The following is a 16,489-nucleotide window of genomic DNA, read 5'->3' on the forward strand; positions in this document are numbered from 1 at the left end:
CTTAAGACATTCAGAGTGTAAGGAAAAAAATATAGATAGCGCTTACAACCAATCTAAATTTTCTTTTAGGAAAATTTTATATCTTGCTTCGAAGATTAAGCGACTCTGCCCTTGAATAGATATGTACAGCAAGCATTGGCATTTTTATTATGTAACCAATGCCATGGTCCAATTCAGCTCAACAATGCACACTTCAAGTTTTGAACAGTAGGTCTGTGGAGATGGATGTTTGTATTAGTCCTAGTTTTAGTTTGTCCTAGTTAGGAGTGATGTTTAATCAGGAATTTCAGTCAGTGTTGGTGTCCTTCTAATGTCCAAGTCATCAATTATCCATTTGTGGACATCAACAAATCTCCTCAAGCTACATTTTCTCAAAACAACCTGTCATACTTCCTCTAACTATAGTTTGGCAAGGGGCCTTTGTAGTCTATTGAAATTCCTTTGTTGCAATAACAAAACTCAAGCCTCAGTTTGTAAACGATGGGCCTTTCGGTTGAAATGGGCACAAGTAGACGACATAAACTCATCCTTAACAACTCTCTAAACGATTAACTACTCTTCAGAGCTCTTTCAGATCTGTAGAAAACGTTATTTACTACAACACAACACTGCATTATTATGACCTGGTACTTTTTTAACTTTCCGGTCTTGGCATGTTAGGCATACCACATGAAGAAGCTGGTTGCCAACATCTGCCAGGGCAGTTTTGCTCTACCTAGAACTTAGATTTTTATTTGAAGGAACACAGGTCAGGCTTCTCCTGGCCAATTACAATTACTGTTTTTGTTGTCTTACCTGTTTTGAATGATTCGGTTTTTTTTTGTTTTCTTTTTTCATTTTTAATCATTATAACATAAGAGAGGAAAACCTGCTGCATGTTATTTGCTAGCGTCAGTAGTTTTTAATTCAATAGAAAATGAAGGAATTACCTACATTTTAAATGGAAACGTATGACCCTAAACAAAGTGCATGCTTTTCGTTGATGCATTTATAGACCAAAAATGAAGAGGAGTTCTTAGTTCTGATTATTTTAACAAATAGGGAAAAACATCCTGATTTTTCAATATTTGACCTACATCACCAATTAGAATTGATCAAGGGAAAATATATGATTAACCAATGGGTGTATCTTTATTTGAAATACCTGACAGTTTTTAAATACCTAAATGGCAATCAAGAGGGGTGATTTAAAATTATGACTGTGAAAGTTGCGCCAGATGAAGATCCGATGAACCATAAAGAAACATCTTCTGGTCCTGGCAGAGATAGCAACTGCCATGTTCGGGTGAAAACCTTTTCCTAGGTACACAATAGCTGAATTTATCCACAAGATTTCCCCCAGCGATGAAATGAAGTGCATCGTGTATATGAGTGCAGGAGTCACAAGCTGCCAAAGAGAGCTCTGTCAGAAATACCCACCCACCGAGGTATTCACCACAAAACCCCTGCTGCAAAAATCCCCAACATTTAAAAAACCTCTAAAAAAAGCAGCCTTTACTGTGAAAAAAACAGGAATGGTGGGAAGAAGGACAGAGTGGTCTGTCACACTGCCTGCACCGACATCTTCCCCGTAATCTCATTTGCTCCTTATCAGCCCCATCAAGCTGACCTCGGCCACCGCACAAATAAATAAAATAAGCCAACAGATGTCCATCAATTTGCCATTGGAGGTTTATCCCCCTCCCTGTCCTCGGATGGCTGCATGACAACCACTGATGCCTAATTTTTAGCTTCATGAAAACAGTTTGAGGGTAAACTTGGGACCAGAAAAGGCTAAGATGATGCATTAAAAATGATAAAGAAATAAATAAAGAAGTAATGATTGTGACTATTGTTGTAACTGGCTGGTTGGAGGAGAAGATGGTTTTCGGGGCAGCCAGACAAAACTATTCTATGACTCAAACGGGAACGGGGGGGGGGGGGGGGGGGGGGGGGGGGAGACAATGTATTACTGTTTTTCTTTCCCTCCTCCTTGAACTTGGCAAAAGTCCAGCGCTGGCAGACAACACAGTGCAGATAAATGCCGCCGATACCGTGGTGTGTTCAAACCTGTTTGTCTTCCCTGAGCATGCAAAATCAGTAACTGCACATCCACATTCGACCTACAACGCTGGGATGTACTGTGCTGTAAATGCATTATGCCACGGTGGACACCCATCTGCTGACAACAGCAGACTACCGAGATGTTCGTGATGCTGGGGCATATGTGAATCTCCCGCAACAATAAGCAGTAACCGAGTGCTCATTTCAGGACCAGAGTACGTCCTGCAAACAGAAAGTGATGGTTTGAGATATGGTTGGTATTCTGTGGACACGGAAGGGCAGAGGAAACAGGATCAGAAATCTCTATTAGCAGATATGACTGCAATGTTTAGTTCATGTTTTTAGAACTAGTGTCTTTACTCCGCTGTGCAGAAATCCAGATAAAACATAGGGTTCTGCAAAGAAAAAAAGTATTACTACAAGAACAAGACATGAAAGCAATGTTGGTGCTTGATATTTGATGTCTGTCTTTCCAAATAATTCACGTTTACTTTCTTCCATTTGGTATTGAAAAAAGTCCAAGCTAACATGGCTTTTCCCTGTTAACCCAAATGATGCAGAAGATTTGGACCTGGAACAGCTGAGAATTTACTCACTGTTAATGCAAAGAAGATTTATATTTTTATTCTTTTACCCAATAGCTTATTTCCAATGGCATTCAGGCAAGATTTAAGGAAATTATGAAAAAGTGGCAAAATATTTTCACAAGCGACTTTAGAGCGACTAAGTTAGACTCTGTAATAAGACAATAACAGGAATGGCTATGATGTGCAAACATGCAAAAGCAATAACACTGGTCAAATCTGGATGAAAAATTAACAAAGAGGTGTTCTAATTATTCTATGATCTAGTTATATTCAGGTCAGATTGGCTCTGGTTAGCACTATTGTCTTTCTCTGTGGAGTTTGCAGATTGTCCTTGTGACAATGGGTTTTCTCCAGGTACTCTGGTTTACTCCCACATTCCAATAATATGAATCTGAGAATAAGGGTAGATTTGAAACTGGCCGTAGGCGTGACTGTGTGCATGGCTGCCTACAGTGTGTCTCTATGTTGCTTTGTGATGGTATGGTAACTGGGTTAGGGTGAACCACGTCAAGGACCAATACTGGAGATAGGCGCCAGCCACCCAGGTACACTGAACAGTGCTAACAGGGTACACAAGATAAATGGATTATTAAGAAAATGTCGGCCTTGTTTTATTATCTGAAGATCAAATAAGTGATTTATATATAATCAGTCAAAATATGAAAGAAAATATGAACAAACGACTATAAAATTATTATACTTTTATCATAATAACACAAATAAAGTTATAAATAATAAAAATAAATTTATAAATAATTCAAAAACTAAATAAATACAATTTAAATTACTTAAATAATAATAATAATACTAGCAGTATTTGTTTATTTAGTAAATACAAACTTTTTTTTACATCTATTTTTTCTAAAAGCTGCAAGCGATTTGAATAAACTTTGTTTTTGCAGCATTGACAACACTAACTAATACCGGCACTTCTATGCACCTCTTTTAACCTGCGTCTTCAGAAATAGGCACTGAAAGCCTCAGCAGATACCACTAGTTCTTTTTTTTGAAGAGACTTTTGTCAGTGCAATAGAGTCTTGGCTAAAGGTTACAGCAGGAGCTTCGACCTTCAAAATACTGAATATGTCACGTGGTCATGGAGGAAAAAGAAAAGTTAAAGTTTGAGTACTTTCTAAAGCATACTGAGGTTTTATTATTCTCTGCATACTTTCTCATAACCACCACCTGATTCCAGTTCAGTTGTATAAAAAAGATACTTGAGAACAAACTGATAAAAACATCATCTTTATAAATGATGGTTAGGCCTTCAAGATGGTTTGGTTTCGAGTCATCCAAATCATTTCAAATTTGCCCCTATAAAAAACATTTCCTATCATAGCATAACCTAAACATAACCCTAATGCATTTTTAAAGTGCTGGCTTTTCAGATTGTGGTTGCCAGATTGTGCCACCATCCTTTTCTCTTTTCTTTCTGTGAGGAAGTCAGCAGCCGAGCTTCAGGCTGAATCCTTCATGCCAAACACTAAATCTCTGTTGGAGCTGTGACACGGAGAGGTCTTAGCCAAACAGTGAACGTTTTCTGAAAGAGGTCACAACCTCTGAGGATACAATAAGGCGACTTGTCAGCGTTAACAGATTGACGGCTAACACGACATACATTGTGAAGAGGGGAGCGAGACGTGACCGTGCAGGAAACCGGGCCCTTCTGTGTCAGAGTTAGCGCCCAGAAACAATGTGGACCGGCTCTGTGTGGCCGTTTACGTCATGGCTGCCAAATCAGTTAGGCGTTTGGGGAATTTTCGAGCAGGCAAACTGAGTCAGATGGAGCAAAGAAAGAATAACCAAAGGCAAATGACCATTTCATCCAAAACGGAGTACATTAAACATCTGTGTGGTTTGCAAAGAGATTTATTTATTTATTTCTTCCTCCACAGCTGCACATCATGCTGAAACAATACTAAAACTTGTGAGTTTCCCAGAGTGTATATGTGTTTCGGGACTAATGTTAAGCTCATCCCCAGTAGCTAGCAGAGAAAATACATCCTCTGAAAGATTGTTTCAAAGTTCTGATAAGAGAAGCAACATTGTTGGTAAGTTTCAACTTTAAAATAAGTCTATATAAAATATCAGTGAAGGTTTTTTTTTGTCCAACACAGCAATGCAGATGGATCATGTGCCCAAAATGGCTGAAAAATGAGTCACCATTGGAGCTTTAGCGCACATGCCTCTTTGTTTCAGATACTAATATTGTTGAAATTGCACCATAATCCAGTTTAGCCTGGTGGTGGGCTGATATTTGGGTACAAGCACTGCCTGCACAGTGTTCAAACACGGCTCTCCCACTGCACATTTACCTCTTGTTTATCATCTTTTCTATTCAATACTGATGAACCAGATGGAGGCTGAACGCGCACGCACGAGATAACAAACAAGGCAAGGATGAACAGCAGACAAACAGAAACTGCAGCTCCCATTCCAAACACACACACAATCACGTAGCGCACCTACATAGATTCTGATTCCATCAATTATAAGAGCTTGATTGAGATTTAATTCAAAGCTGGGGTTTAATTGCTAATATCAAAGGATAATTAAGCTGATAAATCATGACTGATCTTATTGAATTAGAGATTGAAATAGCAGAGAACTTGCAAATTGTCTCTGTCAGTTGAATAAGTTATTTAATTGGTCTACAAGTCTGCCTCTGATACTAATCAAACTAAATATTCAGCCTAAAACAGAGATAAAATAAGTTTACCTGTTCAGACAATTTACTAACCATCTTTAAGGTAATTTTTTGAGCTTAGAATTTGTTTTTTGCCCTGCTTTAAAATATATTAAAACTGTTCACTTTAAATATACAAGCTTCGCAAAAGTTTTCACACTCCATAAAACCTTTTCAGATTTTGTCCAGTTACAACCACAAACTTTAAAGGACTTATTCGGGATTGCTTGCCGTCCAACACAAAGTAGGGCAAAAACGTGAGCAGGAAGGAAAAACATATATGGTTTTAAATTTATTTAAATAAACAAAGAAATCTTAGAAGTGTTGCCTGCATTTTTACCCCACACCCCTTACTTTGATACCCCTAATGAAAGCTCTCTTAGTAAATAGAGTCTACCCGTGTATAGTTTAATCTCAGTGTGAATCTAGATGCTCTTTGAAGGCCTCAGAGGTTTGTTAGAGAACATCTGTGGAGAAACAGAAACATGGAAACCAAAGAACACAGCAGACGGGTCAGGGATACGGATGTGGATTTAGTTTAAACTAGGGTTAGTTTCTAAAACAATATCCCAAGCTTTGAACCTTTTACATAGATGCAATTCAACCCAGTTTAATCCATCACCTTATGATATCACTGCACACCTACCAAAACATGGTGTCCATCTGAACTGACGGTGAACAAAGAGAGCAATAATTAGAGAAGAAGCCAAGAGGCCCATTATTCGGCCCAAATTCTGTCGACAGGACAACTATTAGTGCACTCTACAAATCAAGAAGAAAGCTACTGTTGCAAAAAGAAAACATCCAGTAAATGAATGTTACATACTTTGAAACTGTCTGCAGATCAGCCTGAGCACATCATCCCCACGTTAAAACATGGTGGCAGCAGCATCATGCTGTGAGGATGGTTTTCTTTGGCAGTGACAAGAAAGCTGGTCAGAGTTGATGTAAAGATGCATGGCGTTAAAAAAGGATAATATGGGAAGAAAACCCAGCAAAGGCTGCAGACACCTTCGGTCTGGAGTGGAGGCTCATGTTCCAGCAGGAAAACCAAACGAAACATAGACCCAGTATCAACATAGAATGATTTAAGTATATTTATATACAGTATAAATCCAATAGAAAATATCTGACAAGGCTTGAAAATTGCTGTTCACATATGCTCTTCATGCATTCTGACTGAGCATGAGCTCTTTGAAAGAAGAATGGACAAACATTTCAGTCTGTAGATGTGCAAAGCTGGAGAAGACATACCAAGAAAAACTTTCAGCTCGATTTTAGTAGAGGGTGTTGGCGCATCACATAAAATCCCATCACAATACATTGCACGATTGATTGCAGTATTGATGAGTATAACAGTGTAGAAAGAGTGATGTGGAGATCATGAAATACGTCAGGAGGAAAAATAATGTGAGTGTAACCAAGTGCACATAAGCAGGATGAGGACTTGGATAGGTCCTAATATCTCCACATGTGAATCCCCTGCACTCTCTCATACACACATTTACACACACACTCTCTCCCTCTCAGACTGCATCTGCCGGAGCTAGTGGCTGTAGTTAAATTGAAATATTTCCCGGCGTGTGTCAGAAGCATGCAGAATGGTAATTATGACAGATCTGATTAGGCGGGCCGAGTCGGGCGGCTCCGGGCTGCAGGTGCGACCTTGTGCATTCCTGCGTGTGTAAATAAAATTAATTACAAGCGTAGGGGGCGCGCAGCGCGTGACATCAGCACGCACGGGGGGGACTCCCACGGGGGGCACCCTAATGGAATATTTTTCCCGAGTCTAATAATACAGTTGGTATTGACTTGAGGTAATTAGGGGGATCATTAAAGCGCTTTTCCCGGCGTATTTGCCTGCCTGATCAGATTAGTGAGAATGGGCCTCAGAACAAGCCCTGTGTGGTCTGTCAGGAGGAGTGGAGACAGTGGGAGTGGGTTAGATAGCTTACATTTGCAGGGAAGACAAAACGGGGAAAATGCTACACCTGCCACAGCAATGAGACCAACTTCTGCCGACAAGCTATGAAAAGCAAACCGTGTTTAGTCCGATTAGTACAGGAACCCATGAAATTACTTCTGAACTAAAGTGTCTAAAAGACATTTATTAAAAAAACTATGCATTAAAGGTGATGACCAAGAGTCCAGACAGACAGGGCAGGTTCCCAGTTTAGACTGCAGGGTAGGAGGGAGCCGAGGAAAAGTGAGGGAGCTGTGCAGTTGGGAGACAGATGGGGTGAGAGGTGGCTTGTAAGGCGTAAGTGAGAGAGATGGGAAGAGAGACACAAAGTGCTCTGAGCATGCTCAGTGAGATACTGTGCTAAACAGTCACATAAAGGCTGCCAGGAATTCCTCTGTCCATTAAATAATAAGAGAAAGACTCATTTCAGGGGGAGGAAGGTGGGGGGACTCACCATTTGTGAGATAACTCACTGACTAAATTAATTATTCAGACAACTGGGTCTCCAGATCAAGAAATTTGTGTCTTTAATAATAGAGGCGATCTGGCCTTGCCTGTTTCCCATGGCAACCTAATAACCAAGCAGGCACGGGAGATAAATAAATAAATCAATTAATAAACAGTCACGGGCCTTTTGACCCCCAGGGGCTTTGGTGCGCTTGCTTTGATCTGCTTAATTTGAGAGACATGCGATGTGCGAAGGAGCCACCAACAGAAAGGAAGACTTGATGCTGCAGAAAACCACACAGGCGGCAATGTTAAAGGTATCTTAACAGTCAATTTCAAAGTTCATTTAGAGTAGTTTTACACAGAAGGCTTCAAGCACGGCTAAACTTTATAGTAAATGGGCTAAATTTATATAGCACTTTTTTTGTCATACTGACCACTCAAAGCCCTTTACTACACAGTCCCCCAATCACACTCACCGATACGCAGATCAGTAGGCAGCTTTGGGTCACATTGACATGTGACAAGAGGAAGCTAGAATCGAACCCACAACTTTCAGATTGTAAAATGACTAATCTTTCCACTAAGCAACAAGTCACCAGCAGTAGGGCTAAACAAAATTAGAAAAACATTTGACTTAGATGTTATTCTTCAATATGGCAATGAAGATATTTATGGCGATTCACTCACATTTTCTTCACCCTTGTCTTTCTTTCTCATGTCCCCCTAAGCCATAGCATCCTGGTCACTAGATCAGATTGAGGGCAGGAAGAGTCCATGCAACTGGACAAACATAGTATTGGTTTGAACAAGGTCTACTACATATTGCATCCTTTGGAGTTGTGTTAAGATTGAAGCTCTAAATATGAGCACATCTCGACAGGAATTTCTTCAAATAAGAACACATAAAAATGCCACAAACACAGATTTTCCTCTGCAAACAAATGTGCAATATGGCTGACTGGCTTGTTTTTGCAGCAGCCTCCACATGTTGACGCTACATTGTATTTGTCTGGTTTTCCTTTGAATACTATTAAGACAACAAAGAGGGCTTCGGTGGCACAATATTTATCATCGTCACAGTATCAGTGTGTGGAATATTTATATTGTAAAGAACTACTTGGTTTGCAAGAAATATTAGCTACCGTATTTTCCGCACTATAAGGCGCACCGGATTATAAGGCGCACCTTCAATGAATGGTCTATTTTAGAACTTTTTTCATATATAGGGCGCACCGGATTATAAGGCGCATAGAATAGAAGCTACTGCAGTCAAACGTTTGACTGGGGTTGCGTTATGCATCCACTAGATGGAGCTGTGCTAAAGAGAATGTCAACAAAACAGTCAGTCAAACTTTATTAATACACTACAAACCAGCGTTCTGATAACTCCATTCACTCTCATGGTAAGGTCTCCTCTACATAGAATTCTATTGAATAGAGCCAACCGCACGTTGGGAATGCATTGGAGTCTATGAAGATGAAATCAAACGTTAGTTAAAACGTGAAAGGGAACTTTTCCCTGATTCAGTAAACATGTAAAAGAAACAGTTTGATGCACTAAATCAAACGTTAGTACTGTTAACCTTTCCTGTTTCTGTCCCCTGACCGTAGTCTGATGACACAGGGGAGACGCTTTCTCCAGGGCCGAAGTTACTAGTTTCCTCGGGGTTAACTCCCTCACTCATACGTTGCTGAGTTGAACATGAAGAAACAGCATCAAAACACTGAGTTGTTGACGAGATTCGGGGTTCTTTTTAATGACTTTGCAGCACGTAAAAACACAGGGCTTACAGACTCATACACCACTGCTCCGGTCGCCGTCTCTACCCACCCCACACACACAATAATACCGACGTCACTCCTTCACTCTTGATTCTCAGCTACGGCAGCACACAGCGCCACCTCTGTCCGGAGGAGTAATGTCAACATCTTCCATACACACACACGAAACATACACCCCACACACTGAGCTTCTAATCACATATAGTTCAGGCAATTCCTGCAACAGTACATTCAAACCTTATACACACACAAGTGGTGTTGGACTAGGAGTAAGCACAGTACAGGTGTTTACCGCTATTACTTCGGCGACGCCCCTGACTACGGTAGCCGTAATGCTGCAAGCGGTGCGGCTACCAGTCGTACTGAAACATTTTGACAGAGCGCCGTGTACAACCAGTATGGATCAACCAATTAACCAATTGATCCATATATAAGGCGCTCCGGATTACAAGGCGCACTGTCATTTTTTGAGAAAATTAATGGTTTTTAAGTGCGCCTTATAGTGCGGAAAATACGGTATATAAATGCCACGCTACTCACTATCTGGGGTCTGTAATCGTAAAAAAAAACCATAGCAAACAAACATTAACTGTAGACTTAAGTATTTCTTTATTGCAGCCATATCATTATCAAAATATGTACTAACAATAACAAATGTTTTTTGGATATTATGCAGCCCTAAAGTTGGTGGTAGAAAGGCCACCTCTTCCAGAGCCATTAAAGGAGAATGTGCAATGTGAAAAAAGGTGCACAGCAGCACCCAATCAAAGCTGCATCACGCAGCAAACCTCTGCAGACAAAATTGTTATGGCAATTTTCCTAACATTTTGAAGTGTCAATGTACCAATTTCTTTTAAACTGAAAGCCTGGAGACAGTGATGCGAGTACTGCCAGCACTTCTAAGGGGTGCCAGTGCTGCTAAGATTTTTGGCCATTTTGCTACAAAATGCCCTAGAATGGAGAGCACCTCATAAAACCTTCCCTTAAGTCATAAAGGAAGTGGTTTCTCCTTCAACAAAAAACTAAACAACTCTCCTCAAACCCCATCTCCCTATAGTCTCCATCATGTTAAAAGGGTGGGTGCTCCACAGTGTTCTCACTGTCTTTATTATTTGGTGTTTTGTTAATATTTTACAATGCAATGCTTTTAGCAATGTTTTCACATAGGATAATGGATAAATTATTCTTATGTTGTAAATCACTGTGATGATTTACAACACTCTGGGAGTGTTGTGCATATTTAGGATTAAGGTTCAGTAATCGTTTTATTTCCTTTATCAATCAGTCAAAAAGCTTGTTTACGCGTTCAGGTTCTCCACATATCTATTGCCCCCTAAAATGATTTGGATTTATTTTCAGACTTTCTGCTGTTTATTTTGATATGGTAATGATTCAATACAGTTTACAAATGTAGTTGAAATGTACTGATTTAAAGTGGCTTCTCTGTAACAGACTAACATCTGAGCAGCCACAGCCTAGAAACAGACACTGAGAAAGGTCAGCCATCTGCCTTACTTGTTAAGCCGCCACTGGATCCAGTGGAGTGATGCATGCAATGTGTGCATGTGGGTGTGTCCATGCATGCAGTGCACGGATGTGTTGTGGAAAAGAAAAAATTCCAAAATAAAGATGAACATGGAGCAGATTCTTCCCAAAACTTCTGACAGCATTCACAGTTTTTCTGTCCAGCTCCCTTCCTGCTCTTAACGGTGTCACCACCTGAGCCCCCCCCCCCCAACTACCCACCCACCCCCGCATCTCAAGACCAACATGGCACTCACACACCCCCCACCATTACCCAAACCCCCCTCTGTTGTCCACGACTCCAGGGACCGCCGTGCCAGGCGGGTGCAGGGTGACAGATGGCATACACCAACCTCCCTCCCCTCCTTGCGCTCTTCTCTCTCCTCTCCCCCCTACTGCATCAGCCCCCCTGCTCGGCCCACCCCCCTCCTCCGGTGGCGCAGCGGCAGACCAGATCAGTGCCATTCTGTCTCATTAGAGCCTGGCTAATTAGCGTAGCCTCTTCCAGGGGAGACTGAGTGAGTGAGTGAGTGAGTGAGTGAGTGAGTGAGTGAGTGAGAGAGAGAGATGGAGAGAGGATGATGATGGGGAGGGAGGGCATTGGTGGCATTGACAGCGATCTGTGCTCTTCTGGTCATTGACCAGTCAGAGGGCTTTGAGCCTTGCGATGCGCTGGGCTCCCAGGGAGCTTGTTTTGCAACAGTGGGGTCTCTGATTCCACCCACTGCATAATTCCTCTCAGGAAGTGTCGGGAATGTTTAGACACTAAAGTCGAGTCAAAGGAATGCCCCCAATCCGCTCCACACCACCCTGCCGTTAACCTCCCATCGCTCAGCTAAATATTAGCTGCCAGGCTAACCGATCCCCTGTTAACATGCCGAAAAACCTCTTTCAGCCTTCCTGTGGCAGTTAATAATGTTGCCATCAACTCAGATCAGATCATAGATAGCACCTTTGCAGGCTTAAATGAAATGTGCTGTTGCGGTACTTCTCGCTGTGTCATCGCTGTATCTGAAACTAATTTTCTCCAATTCGGACAACTCCTGAAGCTAAACAGTAAACGCAGTAATCCTGGAGCATTCACCGAGCTCCAAAAAACAGATTCTGATTTCTATTGACACACCATCTCTCCTTGGTTTTCAGATTGACTGGATGTGAGCCGCAACCTTTAATCAGATAAAGTAACAGGGCTCAGGTTAGATTCACAGCTCTACGTTTCTGAATATGTGGCAGTAAAAGAGTGATTGAAATGCAACACTGAATATGTGAGAGAGGAGGAGAGGAAGGAGGAGGAGGGGGCTGTTAGGGCCTGGCAAAGGCCTGCTGTGGTTACGAGCCCTAAGAGAGAACAGAATGGCTGTGTTCCAGATACCTCCCAAACACACTCATACAACACACAGAGTACACACATTCAATCTGCCTGCCCCAAAACCTATATTTAAAGCAAGAGAAGCACACTTACAGATCTATATACAACATACACCCAGAGGAGGGGAGCATGCACCAGTCAGGTAAATGTTTACTACTCCTCCATCTTCAGAAACACAAGAGGGAAAAATGACTGTTTCCTTCAGGTTCCTTCTTGTCTGTGATTAAATCAAATGCTTCTTCTAAACATACTGCTGCTAAGAAACACTCCGCCGAGCACGCATGGGGCTGACAAGCTGGTCAGCTGATTTCGGGTTCTGAAACACCCCACCCCGAGCTCAACCTGAACCAACGGGACGGTGCCAGCTTCAGTGATGAGGCCTCTCTTTTACCCTCCCCCAACGATTATTTCCCTGGACACCATATGGGCACCCTGCCAGTCGAGCCCATCCTCCATCCTTATCACCAACCACGTTCCCGATGCTCACTGTTGGCAGGATCCCTTCATTCGGGGCTTCGGTAGGGTTATATTTTGCCTCACAGGGCTACAAACATCTCTTGACCTCAGCTAAATGCAAATAAACACATCTTCCTTTATACAAACCAAAAAGCATTAAAGATAGCGTCGTTGATATCTAATATAATGAGGAAAAATCCTCCAATCAGAGGGTGCTATGATTTCAACACTAACACCTCTTTTCAAGTGAGCAAGGAGAGATGAGTTGGCAGCAGCATGTAGCAGGGTTAAACAGACACAGAGTCGGTGCTAATTACTTACTTGTTTTGCCTTCCCAGATATGAGTTCTTGAGAAAATCATGTTTTTTTGTGTATGAATGGAGGATGGGTTCTTTTCTACCTATTTTGTATAGCGAAACATTTTATTCCAGGCACCGTTAACTCAGCAGCACCTATGGAAAGCAGTTTAAATTAAAAATACAGGGAAAAAAAAATTTTAATCATTAAAATAACCCTTTTCCCTCAGAAAAACATAATTCCTAAAAGATTTGACAATGGTTAAGTATTTATGAAAGAAAATGCATCTGTAAAATAAAAACAAATCATAATTATCCAATGAATAAATATTTGGAAAGAAAACAGAATAAAAAAAAAAATCCCACTATTATTATAAATCACACTATTCCAGACTCAAATTTCTAGATTTTTACCGCTGTTGTTATAACAATTTGGACCTTTGAGATACCTAGTTAATGTTTTATTATTAATGCGGTCAACAATTCATTAAACATCACAATGCTGAAGTTGGCTTCTATGGTGACTGTGTGGTAAAGGGCTGTTTCATCAAATTTTTTGGGATCAGGACCAACTTAGACCAGCCTTGTTTCAAAATGTATACCTTTTAGACTAGACAAGTTTGGCCCATTCTACACTGAATAAACGAGCAAGATCTTTAATACTTTGGTTTGTTTGAGAATTTATGAAAGTTTTAATGCTTTGTTTGGCATCTAAAGCAGATGCAGTTTAAGAATCAGAGGTGAAAAAATTTATGAAATGACCGAATCTGCGGCAACTAAAAAGCAAAGCGATGTAAAATTCCTCGGATTTGAAATGAAGCAATGACATATATGTATGTTATGTATACGTTGGTCAGGTGCTTTTGTCAAATCTCCCCCATTTGTGTATTTTTGCTATATAAAATAAGTACATTGAAATATTATCTTACTTAAGCATTTATCTTAAGTATCACAATATGTAATGAAAATATTTGGAGTAACTAATGTAAATGGTCCTTAGAATTCATGTTTAAAAAGAACTTCACATAAATACAACATTGTAAAGATTTTTGTTTTTACATGTTATAGAGTAAGTGAAGTCCCGAATTTTCCTTTTTCCATTTACCCGAACTTGGAAAACAATAAAACACAATTTTATACAAATTGATTCTTTTAAGACTGGGTAGGAACCCTGTCCTAGCTTCTTCAGTGCTGATTTATATGAAAACTAAAACGATAATGTTCTAAAAACATTATTAAATTCAAGGAGCAAAAATCATGTCTATCATTTAGTAAGATAATAATTTAACCAGTCATGAATGGGGATAATTCCTTAATTTTCCGATCAATTTAAAACTACTACTTCTATTAAGCAACCTGCAGAATAAATCTTTTTCCTGTGTGTTTTATCATTCAAGATCGGAACTGGCAGGTCAGGAAAGAAAATTGGAAATCTGGATCGGCCTGATTGGTGCATCTCTAATATAACAAGATATGACCTGAACCTGTCTGTGGAGTGTTTTTGCTTTAATTTTGTCCTATATGAATAACTCAACTCAACTGAGTTTCTCCAAACACTAATTGATTTACATAAATTTGGGAAAATTAAAATGAAGTCCACCACCTTAACTCATTTCAAATTAAACAAAATTTGGGATCTTTTACAAATTCGCACTACCAGCTCTCTGTAAGCTTCTTACATTTTTTTGGGAGCAGGTTTGTGGTTGGAGCAGCAACAGGGTCTGAAGGTTGCTGGGAGCTGTGGCGGGCGGCTACAGAGGTAAGGGGGGAGACCAGCTGCCCGGGAAGCGCCCATTACGAGATGGAGCCAGAGATAAGTGCTCTCACAGGCCCCTTTTCAGAGGCATAATTAGCACACTTCTTATCTGCAGCTCAATTCACATTCACACCCGCCTGCCATGAATGGAACGTGAAAAAGAGGCAGAAATCGGAGGGAACGGTGGAGGCAGAGGGGCAAGACGGAGAGACGGGAGGGAAGGCGGGGAGGGCACGGTGAAAATCGGTTCCCAGACAAGCCGGCAATTTAGGAAGAGGGAGACAGGAGCGAGTTAATACTGTGACTGCCTTTTCTCTTTCTCTATCCTTCCAAGGAGTCTTTGAACTCTTAAACAAAAACAGTGGTTTGTGCATCAAACTGCAATTTGGTAAAACAAAGCTATCTTGGGCTATAATCATCCTAATCAGCAAGAAAAAAAACATAAAGCCTTTGCAGATATTCCGAGATTATTCCGCCCTTGGTGATCTATTTCCCCACCCGTCCTCCTCATCAGGCACAATTGTGGAAATCTCTCCAGCTCTGCCTGCGACACACACATTAACGCTAAGTCCTGGGTGCCGCAGCTTTAATTGCTTTTAATAAAGAGTTAAACTGCTGGTGTGTTTTCTCCTCGTCTGTTTCTCTGTTTCCAGCACACACAGGCTCATATTGTTCAAGCTTTGTGAGAAGCTGACAGGGGCCCCTCATCATCATCTTACTGCGCCAAGCTAATATAAACAGGTTTGTTTGGTGTTGAAACAGTGTCAACTGCTGAACTCCAAACCCACAATAATGAAGACATGTTGATGATAATAACTCACTGATGCCATGTTCTAAAGTCAAACACATTTCCGCCCCTTTACATAAAACCTTTGGACAACTTTATGTGACACATTTCTATACCTAAAGCAGCTCTTATCATGGATGTTTTATAGGTTTGGTTTAAAAATGTCTATAAGAAGTTAAATTAAGCTCAAGGATTTTCTTGTTTGGACACAGACAGGCTTGTCCTGATAAAGATTGAAACACATCTGCTGTATGTGTCTGTGCATGCATGCACGATACAAACCTATATGTAATAAACCCTACATGTGAAATTTGCTTTGAACACAATTCACACTGATGCTAACATAACAAACAAAATTATCCTCTTGTTGTTTTATGTGATTTTTAGGTACCTGGCTCTTGGACGCAGCCACCTTGGCGAACAGGGCCTGGGACACCTTGGCCCGCTTCATCTCCTGCTGGATCTCGTCATAGATGGTGGAGGTGATGTTCAAGATGCAGTTCTCGGTTTTGCCGTTCCACTCGTTCGGCAGAGGCGACGGTTTTACCTAAATGAAAAACGTAAGAAAAAAACTGATGCAGAAGTCTGAACATTTTCAAATAGAAACTTTATCTTATTGTTAAGTAATGAAAAGAAATGTAATGAAAATACCACAAAGCTGTACTTGACTAGACTGACAAAAACAGTTAAGTACCAAGAAGGTTCTTGCCTGGTCACATGCTGACCAGCGGTAGGTACGTACAATGCCTTTCAAGTACAGACACACCTTGTCTTTTGCAGGCTCAAATGG

The 16,489-nt window shown here is 40.8% G+C and overlaps 1 protein-coding gene across 9 annotated transcripts in view; it reads right to left on the minus strand.

The window, feature by feature from the left end:
• The window catches only part of LOC124865650 (DNA-binding protein SATB1), an 87,433-nt gene that overhangs the window by 14,068 nt on the left and 56,876 nt on the right, over positions 1 to 16,489 (minus strand). For all 9 annotated transcript variants that reach the window (XM_047360930.1, XM_047360925.1, XM_047360931.1 and 6 more), the window contains one exon: positions 16,091 to 16,246. In XM_047360930.1, the coding sequence (XP_047216886.1) occupies positions 16,091 to 16,246 (156 nt within the window). The remainder of the gene's footprint in view (positions 1 to 16,090; positions 16,247 to 16,489) is intronic.

This window comes from Girardinichthys multiradiatus, chromosome 3, assembly GCF_021462225.1.
Source record: "Girardinichthys multiradiatus isolate DD_20200921_A chromosome 3, DD_fGirMul_XY1, whole genome shotgun sequence".
NCBI classification, from domain to species: Eukaryota; Metazoa; Chordata; class Actinopteri; order Cyprinodontiformes; family Goodeidae; genus Girardinichthys; species Girardinichthys multiradiatus.